Source organism: Hyperoodon ampullatus, assembly GCF_949752795.1.
Source record: "Hyperoodon ampullatus genome assembly, chromosome: 10".
NCBI classification, from domain to species: domain Eukaryota; kingdom Metazoa; phylum Chordata; class Mammalia; order Artiodactyla; family Ziphiidae; genus Hyperoodon; species Hyperoodon ampullatus.
In genome coordinates, this window is record NC_136923.1 from 96,249,051 (window position 1) to 96,264,565 (window position 15,515).

The 15,515-nt window shown below is 41.2% G+C and overlaps 1 protein-coding gene across 1 annotated transcript in view; it reads right to left on the bottom strand.

Moving 5' to 3' along the window:
* Positions 1 to 15,515, bottom strand: part of LOC307059234 (phosphatase and actin regulator 1-like) — a gene marked incomplete at both ends in the record, with an annotated part of 514,568 nt that overhangs the window by 471,067 nt on the left and 27,986 nt on the right. The window contains one exon of the mRNA XM_079713047.1: positions 6,221 to 6,367. Within this exon, the coding sequence (XP_079569173.1) occupies positions 6,221 to 6,367 (147 nt within the window). The remainder of the gene's footprint in view (positions 1 to 6,220; positions 6,368 to 15,515) is intronic.

Consider the following 15,515-nt stretch of genomic DNA (forward strand, 5'->3'; position numbering starts at 1 on the left):
AGCTCTACAAGTTATCTTCTCTTCCCACTTGAATTTTAATTATTTTCCTTGTGCAATAAATTATGGCGAATTGAAGTTGCGTATACCAAAGAATAACTCCATAAGGAACTTAAAAATGTTTTTGGTTAGTGTTAAAATGTATGTATGTAAATCTATTAATGTGCACTTATTCTGACCAATAGTTTATTTGCTCCTGTCAGCTTATATGCCTGTGAAGAAAAAGGAAACAAAGTTCTTTGTAGCTCATGGTCAAGTTTCACAGACAGTGCCTAGAAGTTAGGATTATTCTATTTGTGAATTCCAAAAGGGTACATTGCAGCTTGATTGAACCTTGCCATTTAGCTAGTCTGCATACATATTTCCCTTCCCTGGTAATTTAAAAGGATAAAGGGAAAATATAGATCTTATAGGTATACTCATTTCATTTTAATTATGAAAGAACAGGCTACAAGACTTAAAATGCCAATAGGGAACTGGATTAATATTTAGTCTCCTGACTTTCCATTTATTGCTAAGCTTTCTCTAATACCATATTCAACCATACAACAAACACTTATGGAGCATTAACTGTGTTAAAGACTCTAATCCCTGAATATTCAAATTTAAAACATTTTGATTAATATGGTACATATAAATGTGCCTTCTGGCAATTTTTAGTTATTATTAATAAGTTATTTTAAATTACTATAATATATATTAATTATTCTTTTAATCAAACTTATTTTTATAACTTAGCTTTGATCAAATATTTTAATTCTTATTGTAATTATGCTAGTCTATATGTTTTATACCATAAATTAGACTATACATAAAATCAGTGGCATACTATGTATCCATTAGCACAGCTAGACTTAGAAGTGCCAATTATTCACACAAATTTTTTGATTGGATGGGACTTTCGAGATTTAAAAATCTAGAGCTGAGTGAATCAAACCCACAAAGGTTAAATGACTTGCCTACGGTCTTAGAGGAAGAGATTAGAATCAGTTCTTCTGACACCTGATTCTTATTTTTTATATAAGACACACCTCCATCGTCTTCCATGAAATTAGAATACATGGGCATATACAGACAAACCAAACAAGAAACTTAGCATTTAGTGCCAATAGTAAATACAATACTTAGATGTTAAAAAAATATTTTTAACAGTGCCCAGATCAAAGGATCCTAAGAAAATTGAACCACGCAATCAGGTTTTTATGTTTTAGTTATCTCATAAATGTATGAATTGTTGTTGAAACAATGACATCGTAAGCAGCCAAGTTAAACATTTACGGCAAAGGGTTTCCTGTTTTCTCGTGGTGTTAATGACTCACTTTTCTGTACCTCGTGTATATTATTTATGTTATCTGGAGTGGTCTTCATTCGTATCACCTTAATGCATGACATAGTGAGATCATCGGGTTAGCTAGCTTTTCCAATGACAGAAGGAGGACAAACCTTCAGAGAGCCCCACGATAGAGGCTCCTGGTCAGCTACATGGTCAGCTACTTGGATTCTGGCTACTGAACGCTAGAAGCAATACTTTAAAGGAGATTTTGGGTCCACCAAGTAAAAGCCAGACCCACATGCTCTGCCTTCAATTTGAAATCAGTAACAAAAAAAATATTGTGAGGGCTACATGCATAGTCATTCCTCAAAGAAAGAGTGAAGGAGAGTGTTTATCAAGACCTTCAGATTGGCTCAGCATGACAATATTCACAATTTTGCCTAGAGACAGTCCTCATGGCTAAATGACAAGAGCACATTCTGAGATGTCCCTTCTCAATATCAGGACTTTTATAATTTAGCTAAGGGATAAAGGTCTTCCTCCTCAAGGGAGGTAGAAAAGGGATCTCAGTTTAAAACTTAATATGACTGACCCAGCCATTCTTAAAAGTAGCCAGAGAGGGGGCTTCCCTGGTGGCACAGTGGTTGACAGTCCACCTGCCAATGCGGGGGACACGGGTTCGTGCCCCAGTCTGGGAAGATCCCACATGCCGCGGAGCGCCTGGGCTCGTGAGCCATGGCCACTGAGCCTGCGCATCCAGAGCCTGTGCTCCTCAACGGGAGAGGCCACAACAGTGAGAGGCCCGCGTACCACAAAAAAAAAAAAAAAAAAGAAGTAGCCAGAGAAAGCCACTTTTCCACTTTTGACTGCAATTTTCTTCTAGGCCTGAAAGAGTGGAGGAGACCAATGGGAGTCAGAAACAAATACCACTGGCTAACATCAGGGACAAAAATAGATCTCAGCCTTCCAAAGAGGATAAGCATTCTGGGGTTAACCACGCTATTAATTTAAAGTCTCCTCCATACATACAAAGCAATTCTGAAATGTCAACAAAGGTTAAACATACATATGATTAGAGAAGTACTTATTCTTCTCAACAGTGCAAAATATTGGTTTTGTGTTTTAAACAATCCTATAGCATCCTATGACTAGCTTTCCTTCTTTTGACATCCCTTTAAGAAATTTTAGGTGTGCTTAAATCTTCTATTTATCACAACACTTTCATTCATTTTGGTGTGTAATTATGGAGAACCTTTCCATTTCAGTACCTTCTATGTATCAAATATTCTTCTATATACTGTTAATGTAAAAATAAATAGAATAAACTAGCCCATGGGGAAATATTTGCCAGATGAGCTGCAAATCTACATTGCATTCACTTCAGTGCAGTGAATGAATGACCTCACGAGGCAGGGTAAGTTCTTATGAGCTAAATGTCAGTGATGTTCATTACTGAGTGAGAACACAATTAGCAACACTTGCTACAAATAGCGTGAACATACTCTCCTGTTACACGATGTCCTTTTAACACATTTGAATTTCGCAGGAAAAAAACTTCTTCCAGTGTTTTAAATGAGATCTAATGTGTCTGAGTAACTTTCAGCAAATAACGTTGGCTTAATTCTCTCTAGCATGTATACTATCTTCAGCAAACAATCAACTATCAATGTTTGCATATACTAAATGCTAAATAGAAGTTAAAAAGCCTACAAAAGAGGCTGTTTTAGAAAAATAAAGTCATGGTTCAGAAAAAATTTTGTTCTCTACTCCCTCAATTTAGACTGAACCTTGAAATTAGCATCTTCATAAAGTGATGAAAGACCCACATTTTGGTGCTATTCTTTCACTGACTTGGGACTGTAGGATTATATGCTTCACTCAAGCTGTGGAGTTATTTCTGAAATGATATTATTAAGTACCATCAGGAACAGGGTGTAGTTGAAGGTATGCTTAAGTATTGAATCAGTATTCAAAACGCCCAGTCCACTTTATCCAGCAAGTGTACACGTTAGTTTTAAGGGAGTTGGTCCCCAGATGATTTCATGATATCATGATTTCCAAGTAAAATGAGTATGTGTATATTTATTTCCTCGAAGCATGACTAAACCTCTCAAATATTAAACATGGGCTTATATAAAACGAGTGGGTGTGAGAAAGGGAATGCTAAACGTAAATAGTTTAAACCAATAAAGAATTTCTCTGGAAAGAATAAAGAGTAAGTGACTAGGGGTAGGAGAGGAGCGGGAAGAAAGGGCAGATGAAAGCTTCCTTGCTTAATCGTTTATAAGTTGTTGTTAAGAGACAAACAAAATACTTTCTATGCCCAAATTATGTAATTTATCCAGAGTATGCAGGCTCCTCTCTTCAGCAGTGCTGATACCGACACTAATAGTTTAATTACAAGTTGCTGCTCAAGGAGATAAACAAGGCTGTTTGCTTTTTAAACCGGGGGTTACAATTACTTTTAAACGCGAGGGAAAGGCACATCTGCGAGGAGATCTTACTATGTCAGAAAAGCAGCCAGAAACCAGCTGGAAAATCAACAAAGCCCCAGGAGTGAGCAGCCGGCACAAAATTAGAGCAAAACCTCCCGATTTGAGCAGTGGAGCAGTGGGCGTGAGGCGTAGTAAACAGGCGGCAAACGTAGGTGGACAGGGATTGAAAAGTTTTCGGTGGCCAGACCGTGCGCGTTTTCCCTGGGATTCCAGCACAGAGAGGGACTGAGCACCCCTCCCTCTGCTGTCGGGCTCACAGTCACGCCTCTCACACAGCCCTTGGCTTCAGCACCACCGAGAGGACAGCTCCCCTAGTCGCAGAGCCGAACCCTCAACAACTGCCCTCCGTCGTCCGTGAGACACATCCTCTCCCACCGCATTTCTCTTTCTTGCTGCTGTCTTTGTTGACACTGTGCTACTCTAAGGAACATATTCATAAGGGACCGGGAGCTTGTTTGGCTTGTTTATTTCCAAATGGAAGGGAGACAAGTCTTGCCTGAAAAGTCCAATCTTTTCATTGGCCTCCCGAGCAATTTAAGCAGGATAAAAGACTGCAAGTCACTGGCTTTAATCTGCTGGCAAAATGGTTCGGCCCAACTCAGCAGTAGCAGAAACTTGAAACTCTTATTTTATTATTTTGTTGTAAAAGCACCAGTAGTAGGTAAACCACCTTATTAACTGCCTCTTTAGCCCCTTTCCTTCTCTGCTAAGCCAAAGACACCAAGGGAATATACCAGAGTTTGATAGCAAAGGAATAATTCTTAAATTCTCTGGGTCAGAAAACAATCTCAATCCTAAAAGGAACTCTTCTCAGTCCTTTCCAAGACCCCTCACATCATATTCTGAACCTGGAACATACAAGTGAAGGATTAATAGTTCCAAACGGAGACCACAGGCTACTACAGCCTGCCACAAAAACGGTCAAAGCCTCCTCCAATAAAGTCCTCTTTCCCCAGTGCCAAATCCAGAGGCAGACATTTCACGGGTGACGAGAAAACACAGGGTTAAAAAAATCAAAATCACCAAGACAGGAAAATCACACTCCAAAGAACTTGGCTACTTCGGCACATTCAGTTACCATCCTATGGGTCATAAAATATGGTTCCTTAGCCAACACATCTTGTTTCTTTATGCAGAGTTTTCTCTTTTGTTCAAACTTCTCAATAATGTGTAAAACAGTCATTATCTTAAGTTTCTCTTTGTTCCAACACACACACACACACACACACTTTGTTTGATTCAGTTCCATTTTCAAGGGTTGAGTTTCCTAAAGAAAAAGGTATGGATATCATGTTCTTTTTAAACTTATTTTGAAGGAGGATCTTCAGGAAGTGCCCTCACTCTTTTTGCACTGGAGTTGCTAGAATACCAAGGGATTCTAGAAAGGAAGAGACACAAGCTTGGAGGGAGAGACTTAGCAGTCTTTCAGAAAAGGCAGCCCCGTGAAGTTAGTAGCGAACAACTTCCTCTGGGTGACAGTGACCATCTACTAGTAACAGGAGGTGAGGTCTGCCTGTGAAGCCGGAGCCGCAGCAGCAGTGGAGACAGCGGACACTGGGTGCTTCCTGTCAGGTAACCCTGACAGCCCGCAGTTTGACTCCCTGAATCCCTCCGTCTTCTCTGTGGTTCACTTCTTCCTTCCTTCTTTCCCCCTCCTTTCCTTTTCCCTCCTCCCTCTCTCCGGCCCTCTCTCCTTCCTCTGTCCCCCTCCTCTCTTCTCCTTCCCCCTTCTCTCCCTCCCTCCCCCACGTCAGTTACCCTTTTCACTTAATTCCATCTGGGCCACTTTGGGCACCAGTTCCAGTGACAGCTTCCTATCATCACCCCATATGCATCCTATAGACCATATTATTATTATCATCACTATGGTCGCTTGCCAAGTGCTTGGTCCCGTTCCCAGCTGTGACCCCCGCCCGGCCCCTCCTCACTCCCAAACCGCAGCAGGCGTGTATCAACCCGGCCAAATCACCAGAGTCTGGACGTCACCAACAAGTTCCACCCTGTAGTAGCCCCACCAGCAAACCACACCAGCGGAGCCTTGCCAAAGCCTCTGCCCACAGCCGGTGGAGCATCCCGACTCAGCCTTCGGCTACGCCTGCGAGCACTGTTAATAACGGTGACAACACATCCTTCTCTTCTAGGAAGGGGAAAGCCCGCGTGCGACTCCCGGGCGGAGGCAGGGCTCCACGCACTACCCTCCCCCCCCACCTGCTCAAAACACACACACACACACACACACACACATGCACACACGCCCCTCCTTACTCGGCACACAAAGAGCGCGAGCGAGCGAGCGCCAGGGACCCGGCGGGGTAGGAAGTGGGGCGGAGGGGAGGGCACGGCCGGGAGGGGGAGGGGGGACCACGGGGCGGGGGCGGGGGCTGGGGGCCGAGCCAGCCGGGGAGGAGGGAAGGAAGCGGCGCGGCAGAGAGCAAGGCACGAGCTTCGTCCTCACCTGCCCCCAGGGTGAAGGAGATCCTGGCCTCGGCGAGGTACGGAGTGTCGCTCTTGGAGCGGACTCTTCTGATGGGCCGCCGGTCTATATCGTCCTCCGAAGATGCCGCCATTAATGTGGGAGGCAGAAGCAGGGTCGCCCGGCGAGCTGAGAGGGAGGAGATGGAGAGAGACGGAGGGAGGCGGAAAAAGGGGGGGGAGGGGAAGGAAGAGGCTCCCCCGCAGGGCAAGGGGGAGGGCAGAGGGGGATGGGAGAGGAAGGGAAAGGGGGCGGGGAGGGAGGGGGGAAGAGAGGGGAAAGGAGAGAAGAGGGAGAGAGAGAGAAAGAGAGCAAAGGAGAGAAAAGGGTGAGGGGAGAGAAAGAAAACCCGTTAAGGATTTGTGGACTGGAGCAGGGATCAGCCCAGGCCCGGCTTGCGCTCAGGGCTCCCCCTCAGTCCGCTCAGCCACAGGGCCAACGGGTCAGTGCTCCGGACGGACACCCCGCCTCCTGCCCGCAGCCCCAGTTGTCAGCTCTTGGCACCGGCAGGCTAATGCGAAAGGCAAGACTCCAAAGCAAGGATGCCCAGTCAGCACTGTGCCCTCTCCCGCCAAATGCACTTTCTCCGCCTGCTTTTCAAGTGCACACGCGGGTCTCCTTAACCCACAGGATTCTCTGGGCTGAGGAGGCCCGACCAGATAGCCCAGCTTCAGCTTTCCTTGCGTGAGTTATTATTCCTGGGGTGCGAGCCTAGACCCAGATGGTCATGGAAGAGAACACGCTATATCGAGTACCCCTCTTCCTCAACCTGGAGCTCAAATAGAGATGGAACCAGATCTGGACTCCCTGGAAGCTCTCTTGCAGGCCCCCGTGGAGCCCTAGAGGTGGAGGACAGGGGGAAAGTGTATATAACTTTGGGGGCAGTTTGGCAGTAAAGTTTCTAGAGTTGATATTCTGAATGTAGACTAGACATATTCACGCAGAATTGAGTGGCTTTCTTACCATCACGGGTTTCTAGGATATGTCTGTCTCTACGGAAGTACCCATTCAACTTTTTATTTGGCGATTTAGAGCGTGAATAATCGTCTTTGGATTGGACCTGTAATCTCTATAACTCTCTACCATTGTTTCTGAAGGAGAGGGTGAAGATCAAGGGCACCTTACATTTCTTTGAATGTTTGCACTGCAACTTTCCCCTGTTACACAGCAGCCGAACAGAGAAAGGTTTCTGGAGTGTGAGTCACAATGGTTCGTTGACCCCACTGAACCTATTGATGGGCTCAACTCTTTGATGTCTGTCTTCTGGCAGCTTCAGTCACGTCTTCTTGTGGCCTGATGTTGCCACATTTCTTTCTAATAAGAGCCCACCTGGAGTACACAGACAAATGTTACCTTGATTCCCTCCCTGCTGCAAAGGAAATCTCGGTGTCAATTCATGCCCTTCAGTTTCAGAGGATGAAGTGCTGCTTCAGCTCTGAAAGACTTCCCTCTCCATTTCACCTGTCATTTCTAATTCTCACCCTGTATCCTTGCACCTGCCCTAGAATCTTCAGTCTCTTTACACTGGTCTCTTGCTTCACACATAGGTAGTAACTCTCCATCTGCCCTATCCTTGCTGCTTCCTCAATCTCTACCATACTATTTCTCTCCCATTCTGTTTACCCTTCCTGTGGAACTCTTGACCCCATAGGCTGCATTTTTTCACTCTTAATCCACTCCTTGCATCCCTACCACTAATTTTTATCCTCACCACTCAGTCAAAGTTACATTAAAGGTCATCAACATCCTTTCAACAGTTAAGTCCATTTCTTTCTTGAGTAATCTATCCTTCTTGAAATAATCCCCTCCTTTGGCCTCCCTGTACTAGACTAACTTCCTAATCACTAGATTGCTAATAGCCGGTTCCCTGCATGTTAATTGGAAAATTCATATCCTGGCATTCAGGGCCCTTTATGACCTGACTTCCATCTGGCTTTCCAAATTCATCTCATTATTTTCCTACAGTGTGTTCAGAGTTGTCCAAACAAGCCTGACTCATTTCTGCATCTGTACATTTCCTTGTTTTGTACACCACGAATTTCTTCCCCATAAACTTTCCATGTTCTCCCTCAGGAATGTGAGATAACTGGCCCACTAGTCTGTGGCATGAATCCAGTACATAGTAAATGCTCAATAGATATTCTTTTAATTAAAAAAAAGAGAGGAGAGGGAGAAAGCAAGGGAGCAAGGAAGGAGAGAATAGGAAAAAAGGAGTGAAGGAGGGTTATGTAACTAATGAGTAAATGAGTAGCTAAATTGGGGACCAAATCCGTGCCTGACTTCAAATCCTGTCTTTAACCAGTACATTGATTTGCTAAGTAGATATATTTGGTTGACTATCCATATTTTAAATTCATTTTCTATGATACTTGCCTCCTTATTATTTCCCATTTATCTCTGTTAAACATAGATTAAAAATGGATGCCTCCTATCCCAGGAGGAACAACAGGGGTATTTGGCTCATCAAATGAACCATGAAAGTTAATGCTTTTCGATGATTAATCAGGCTGCAAACCAATGTGATTTTAACATTTAGGTGCAAGCTCTTAAGGACATGCAAAAGTAGGGAAATAAACTCAAACGGTTCTGAATACTGTATAAACTATACCTCTCTTTGAATTAATGCAGTGCTATTTGATTGTTCAAATTGTTTGGGATTCCCCAAGCCCTTGTATTTTCATTCATCAGCCATGTCTTTAAACAAAACAATAAAGTCATCTGAAGGAATACCTAGTCTTAGCTTTCTCTATGTTTCTTTGATATTATATAATAATGGTTTTTCATATAAAGAAATAAATATTTGAATTTCTGTTTCTTATTCATTCAACATTTTAGAGGATTAGGAACTAATAATGCTACAATTTTAGGTTTACCTTTCTTCAAAAGAGTTTAAATGTACTTTCATATTATCTCTTTATATGGACTATTACTATTGAAATAATTCTAGATATATTTTTTCAAAAAAGACATAAAAATACTACATCTATCCCCATGTTCTTGAATTATTTTATGATATTTTCATTTCTGACTATTACCTTCCATTATTTTGGCTTCCATAATTTACTGTCTTCTTTGTCTCATCTGTGTTTTCCCATTATCTTTTTACTTTGCCTCTTTTTTTCTCTCCCATGTTTCTTAGTTTTTTATAATTCCCCTACAAAGTCAATCCCAGATCATGTATCTCACTCTTATCCTGTATGAAGGATTCACTCCTTTATGAAGTTTTTACTCTTGTGGGCTTGTCCCAATGTTTCCACATTCTTTATTCTTGGATTCCTTTCATATATATGACCTCTTGTCATAAAATATCGGACTAAGTAACGTCAGGGGAAGACCGCTGGGGTGGGAATCAGGGCTGTTGGAGGTGCTCCCAGTCCTACCACTACCTCACCAAGTACCACTGGGTAAGTCACCCTGTCCCCTCAGCTAGAGAAGTGCAAGATCTGGCACAAAAGCAGACACATAGGTTGTAGGAACAGAATAGAGCACCCAGAAATGAACCCACGCTTATATGGTCAATGAATCCATGACAAAAGAGGCAAGAATACACAATGGGGAAAAGAAAGCCTATTTAATCAGTGGTGTTGGGAAAACTGGACAGCTACCTGCAAAAGAATCAAACTGGACTACTTTCTCACACCATATACAAAAACAAAAACAAAAAATAAACCCCAAAAAACTCCAAATGGATTAAAGACTTAAATGTAAGACCTGAAAACATAAAACTCCTAGAAGAAAACATAGGAAGTATGCCCACTGACAACAGTCTTAGCAATATGTTTTTGATATGTCTCCTGAGGCAAGGGAAACAAAAGCAAAAATAAACATATGGGACAGCACCAAACTAAAAAGCTTTTGCACAGTGAAGGAAACTATCAACAAAATGAAAAGGCTGCCTACTGAATGGGAGAAGACATTTGCAAATGATATATCTGATAAAGAGTTAATATCCCAAACATACAAAGCACTCATACAACTAAACATAAAAAAATAATCAACTAGATTAAAAAATGAGCAGAGGATGTAAAATAGACATTTTTCCAAAGAAGACATACAAATGTCCAGCAGGCCCATAAAAAGATGCTCAATATCACCAATCATTAGGGAAATGCAAGTTGAAACCACAGTGGGATGTCACTTCATGCCTGTCAGAATGGCTTTTACTGGGGAGACAACAAATAGCAGGTGTTGTCAAGGATGTGTAAAACAGTGTGGAGGTTCCTCAGAAAGTTAGAAATAGAACTACCATGCAATACAGCAATTCTACTCCTGGGTATTTGTCCAAAGAAAACAAAAATGTGGATCTGAGGAGATATGTCCAACTCTATGTTCATTGCAGCACTGTTTACAATGTCAAGGATATGGAAACAACCTGGATGCCCATCAATGGATGAACAGATAGAGAAAATGTGGTATATATATTCAGTGGAATATTACTCAACCATAAAAAAGAATGAGGTCTTGCCATTTGTGATAACATGGATGGACCTGGACGGGATGGAGAAGGACAGATACCATGTGATCACACTTATATGAAGAACAAATGAACAAACATAACGAAATGGAAATGGAGTTGTAGATGCTGAGAACAGACTGGTAGTTGCTGGGAGAAGGGATTGGGGAGTGAGAGAAATGGGTGAGGGAGATTAAGAGGTATAAACTTCCAGTCACTAAATGAATCATGGGTAAGATATGTACATTGTGGGGAATATAGTAAGTAACTATGTAATATCTTTGTATGGTGACATATTGTAACTAGACTTATCAGTGGTGACCAATTTGAAATGTATAGAAATATGGAATCACTATGTCATGCACCAGGAACTAACATAGTGTTGTAGGTTAATTATACCTCAAAAATAAACAAACAAATGAACTCATAGAAAAAGAGATCAGATTTGTGGTTACCAGAGGTGGGAGTGGGAGGGGGAATTGGATGAAGGTGGTCAAATGGTACACACTTCAGGTTATAAGATAAAGAAGTACTAGGGATGTAATATACAACAGCATAAATATAATTAACACTGCTGTATCTCATATATGAAAGTTGTTAAGAAGTAAGTGCTAAGAGTTCTCGTCACAAGGTAAAATATATTTCTTTTTCCTTTGTACCCGTATGAGATGATGGATGTTCACTAAACTTACTGCGGTCATCATTTCATGATGTATATAGGTCAAATCATTATGCTGTGCACCTTAAACTTATACAGTGCTGTATATATCTCAATAAAACTGGAAGGAAAAAAATGTAAGCATCAGACAACATGACCTTAAGGCCCTACCAAACTCTAATATTCTGTAAGTATTTATAGCTACTCTTGTATCTCTACTTCTTTCCATAAATATCCATGGCATATTTTGTCTCTTAATCTAAGAAAATACATTGTTCCTTTGATTTGTAACCAATTATATTTAGGAAACCACATGGTATCCATACTTCTCTCAAGTGATTTCATATTCTTCAACTCTGTTTTATGTAACTATACATCCTTTAGAATCTGTTTCTTTTTCCTCATACTGTTTGCATCAGGTGGCAGCACCCATATGATTGTTGGTGGTTTGCATGTGTGTGGATGTGTGGATGTGGGTGTGTGTACAGAAAGGATTGAATTCATCCATGACCTCAACAACTTCCAAATACAGTGGGGTTTTTTGTTTGTTTGGTTTTTGTTTTTGTTTTTTAAGATTGCTCTTTTTGAATGTGACTGCTGACTCAGGATAAGGGCCATTTTTGTTTCTTTCTGTTTTCTTTTCTTTTTTTTTTCCTAAAGCCAGTCAATATTTTAACACTAAAGACACTTATATGCATGTTATATCCAGAGCTAGAGTCAGAAAAAGAGAAGCAGCACAATCAGGGGCTCAAAAAATAACATTTTATACATCCATCACCGGCATGGAAGAGGATGGAGATGGGGAGGGGAGGAAGAAAGAAGAGTGTAATAGTTCATCCTGACTAACTCTTCAGGTGAGAGAAGCTTATCCTTTAAAAATATTACTCAGGGCTTCCCTGGTGGCGCAGTGGTTGAGAGTCCGCCTGCCAATGCAGGGGACACAGGTTCGTGCCCCAGTCCAGGAAGATCCCATATGCCGTGGAACGGCTGGGCCCGTGAGCCATGGCCGCTGAGCCTGCACATCCAGAGCCTGTGCTCCGCAACGGGAGAGGTCACAACAGTGAGAGGCCCGCATACCGCAACAACAACAACAAAAAAAAAAGCAAAGAAAAAAGAAAAAGAAAAATATTACTCAAAGGGTGCTTCTAGGACATCTCTACATCAATATCACTTGGAATACATGTTAAAATGTACATTTTTCAGGCTCCCAACCTGGATCTATGGAATTTTGAGAGGATGAGACCTGGGTACCTAGATTTTCAAAATATTCTTAACTATGTCCACTCTCATCACTTGTGTTCAATATTATACTGGAGGTCTTGGCCAGGGCAATAAAGTAAGTAAAAGAAATTAAAAAGTATAATAACTGGAAAGCAAAAATACAATAAAATTGTGATTAGATGTATATGTTATGATTGTATATGTACATAATCCATAAGGATCTAGACTATTATAAATAAGTGAATTTTACAGCATCACTGGATATAATAGCAGTATAAAATAATGATTTGTTTCTATATACTAGCAAAATAGAACATGTAATTTAAAAAGGACCATTTACAATAGCATCAAAACCATCAAATATCTATGAATAAATCTAACAGTTGGTGAGCAAGACTTCTACATGAAAACCTACAAAAAAGTTCCTGAAGGAAATTAACAAGACCTAAGTAAATGGGGAGTGGGGTGAATATACCACGCTCATGCTCACAGATTGAAAGACCCACTACTGTTAAGGCATCAGTCTCTTCAAATTGATCTATAGAGTCAATGAAACTGCAATCAAAATCCCAGCTTTTTTTTTCTTTCAATTTGACAAGCTGATTTTAAAATATATATGAAAATGCAAAGGGCCAAGACTAGTCAGGACAATCTTGACAAATTAAAAAATAACTGGACTATTTATAGTAGAAGATACCAAGACATTATAAAGGTATAAAATTCAAAAACAAAGTAAGATACAGTAGTCCCCCCTTATCTGTGGTTTTGCTTTCTGGGTTTTAGTTACCTGTGGCCAATTGCAGGCTGAAAATATTAAATGAAAAATTCCAGAAATAAACAATTCATAAGTTGTAAATCACATGCTGTTCTGAGTAGCATGATGAAATCTCGTGCCCTCCCATTCTGGATGTGAAACATCCCTTTGTCCAGCATATCCCAATCTTAGTCACTTAGGAGCCACCTCAGTTATCAGATCTACTGTTGCAGCACTGCAGTGCTTGTGTTCAGGTAACCCCTATTTTACTTTATAATGGCCCCAAAATGCAAGAGTAGTGTTGCTGGCAATTTGGATATGCCAAAGAGGAGCCATAAAGTGCTTCCTTTAAGTGAAAAGGTGAATGTTCTTGACTTAATAAGGAAGGAAAAAGATTATATGCTGAGGTTGCTAAGATTGACAGAAAGAACAAATCTTCCAACCTTTAAATTGTGAAGAAGGAAAAAACAATTTGTGAGAGTTTTGCTGTTTTACCTCAGACTGAATAAGTTCCAGCCATAGTGTGTGATAAATGCTTAGTTAAGATGGAAAAGGCATTAAATTTGTACAATAAGATATTTTGAAATACAGAGAGATAGATCACATTCACATAAATTTTATTACAGTCTATTGTTATAATTGCTCTCTTTTATTATTAATGTTTTTAATCTCTTACTGTGCCTAATTTATAAATTAAACTTTAATATAGGTATGAATATATAGGGAAAAAACAGTATATATAGGGTTCAGTACTATCCAAGTTTTCAGGCATCCACTGGGGGGCTTGGAATATATCTCCCACAGATAAGGGTGGACTACTGTAAATGGGCCAATGGAAAAGAATCTAAAAATAGACCAATATATAAATAGTCACCTGACTGTGACAAGAGTCCCACTGCAGTATTGTGGGGGAAAAGATGGACTTTTCAATAAATAATGCTCGAACACTTGTATATACATATAGTGGAAGAAAATAAACTTTGATCCCTACCTCACAGCATACACAAAATTCAATTAAATGGATCATGGACCTAAATGTAAGAGGTAAACAATAAAGTTTCTAGAAGAAAAAGTTTTAAGAGACAAATATTTTATCACATCAGCAAAGATTTTTAAACAGGACATGAAAAGCACTAACCATAAAATGATAAATAGGTATTTTGGTGCCATTAAAATTAAAAACTTCTTTTCATCACTAGACAATTAAAAATGCAACATACTAAAAAATGTGGGATGCAGCTAAATCAGTGTTAATAGGGTAGTTTATAGTTCTAAGCATTTATATTAGAGAAGAGTAAAGGTCTCAAATCAATTATCTAATTTCCTAACTCAGGAACTTTGAAAAAGAAAGGAAAAATAATCTAAAGCAAGGAGAAGGAAGGAACTAATAAAGATAAAAGCAGAAGTCAATGAAATTGAAAACATAAAGACAACAGAAAAATAAATAAAACAAAAAGCTCATTATTGAGGAGCTTCAAGATGGCAGAAGAGTAACACACGGAGATCACCTTCCTCTCCACAAATACATCAGAAATACATCTACATGTGGAACAACTCCTACAGAACACCTACTGAACGCTGGCAGAAGACCTCAGACTTCCCCAAAGGCAAGAAACTCCCCCACGTACCTGGGTAGGGCAAAAGAAAAAAGAAAAAAACAGAGACAAAAGAATAGGGACAGGACCTGCACCAGTGGGAGGGAGCCGTGAAGGAGGAAAGGTTTCCACACACTAGAAGCCCCTTCGCGGGCGGAGACTGCGGGGGGCGGAGGGGGTAAGCTTCGGAGTCATGGAGGAGAGCGCAGCAACAGGGGTGCGGAGGGCAAAGCGGAGAGATTCCTGCACGGAGGATCGGTGCTGACCGGCACTCACCAGCCCGAGAGGCTTGTCTGCTCACCCGCTGGGACGGGTGGGGCTAGGAGCTGAGGCTCGGGCTTCGGTCGGAATGCAGGGAGAGGACTGGGGCTGGCGGCGTGCACACAGCCTGAAGGGCTAGTGCGCCACGGCTGGCCCGGAGGGAGTCCGGGAAAAAGTCTGGACCTGCCCAAGAGGAAAGAGACTTTTTCTTCCCTCTTTGTTTCCTGGTGCGCGAGGAGAGGGGATTCAGGGCACCACTTAAAGGAGCTCCAGAGACAGGCGCGAGCCGCGGCTATCAGCGCGGACCCCAGAGACGGGCATGAGATGCTAAGGCT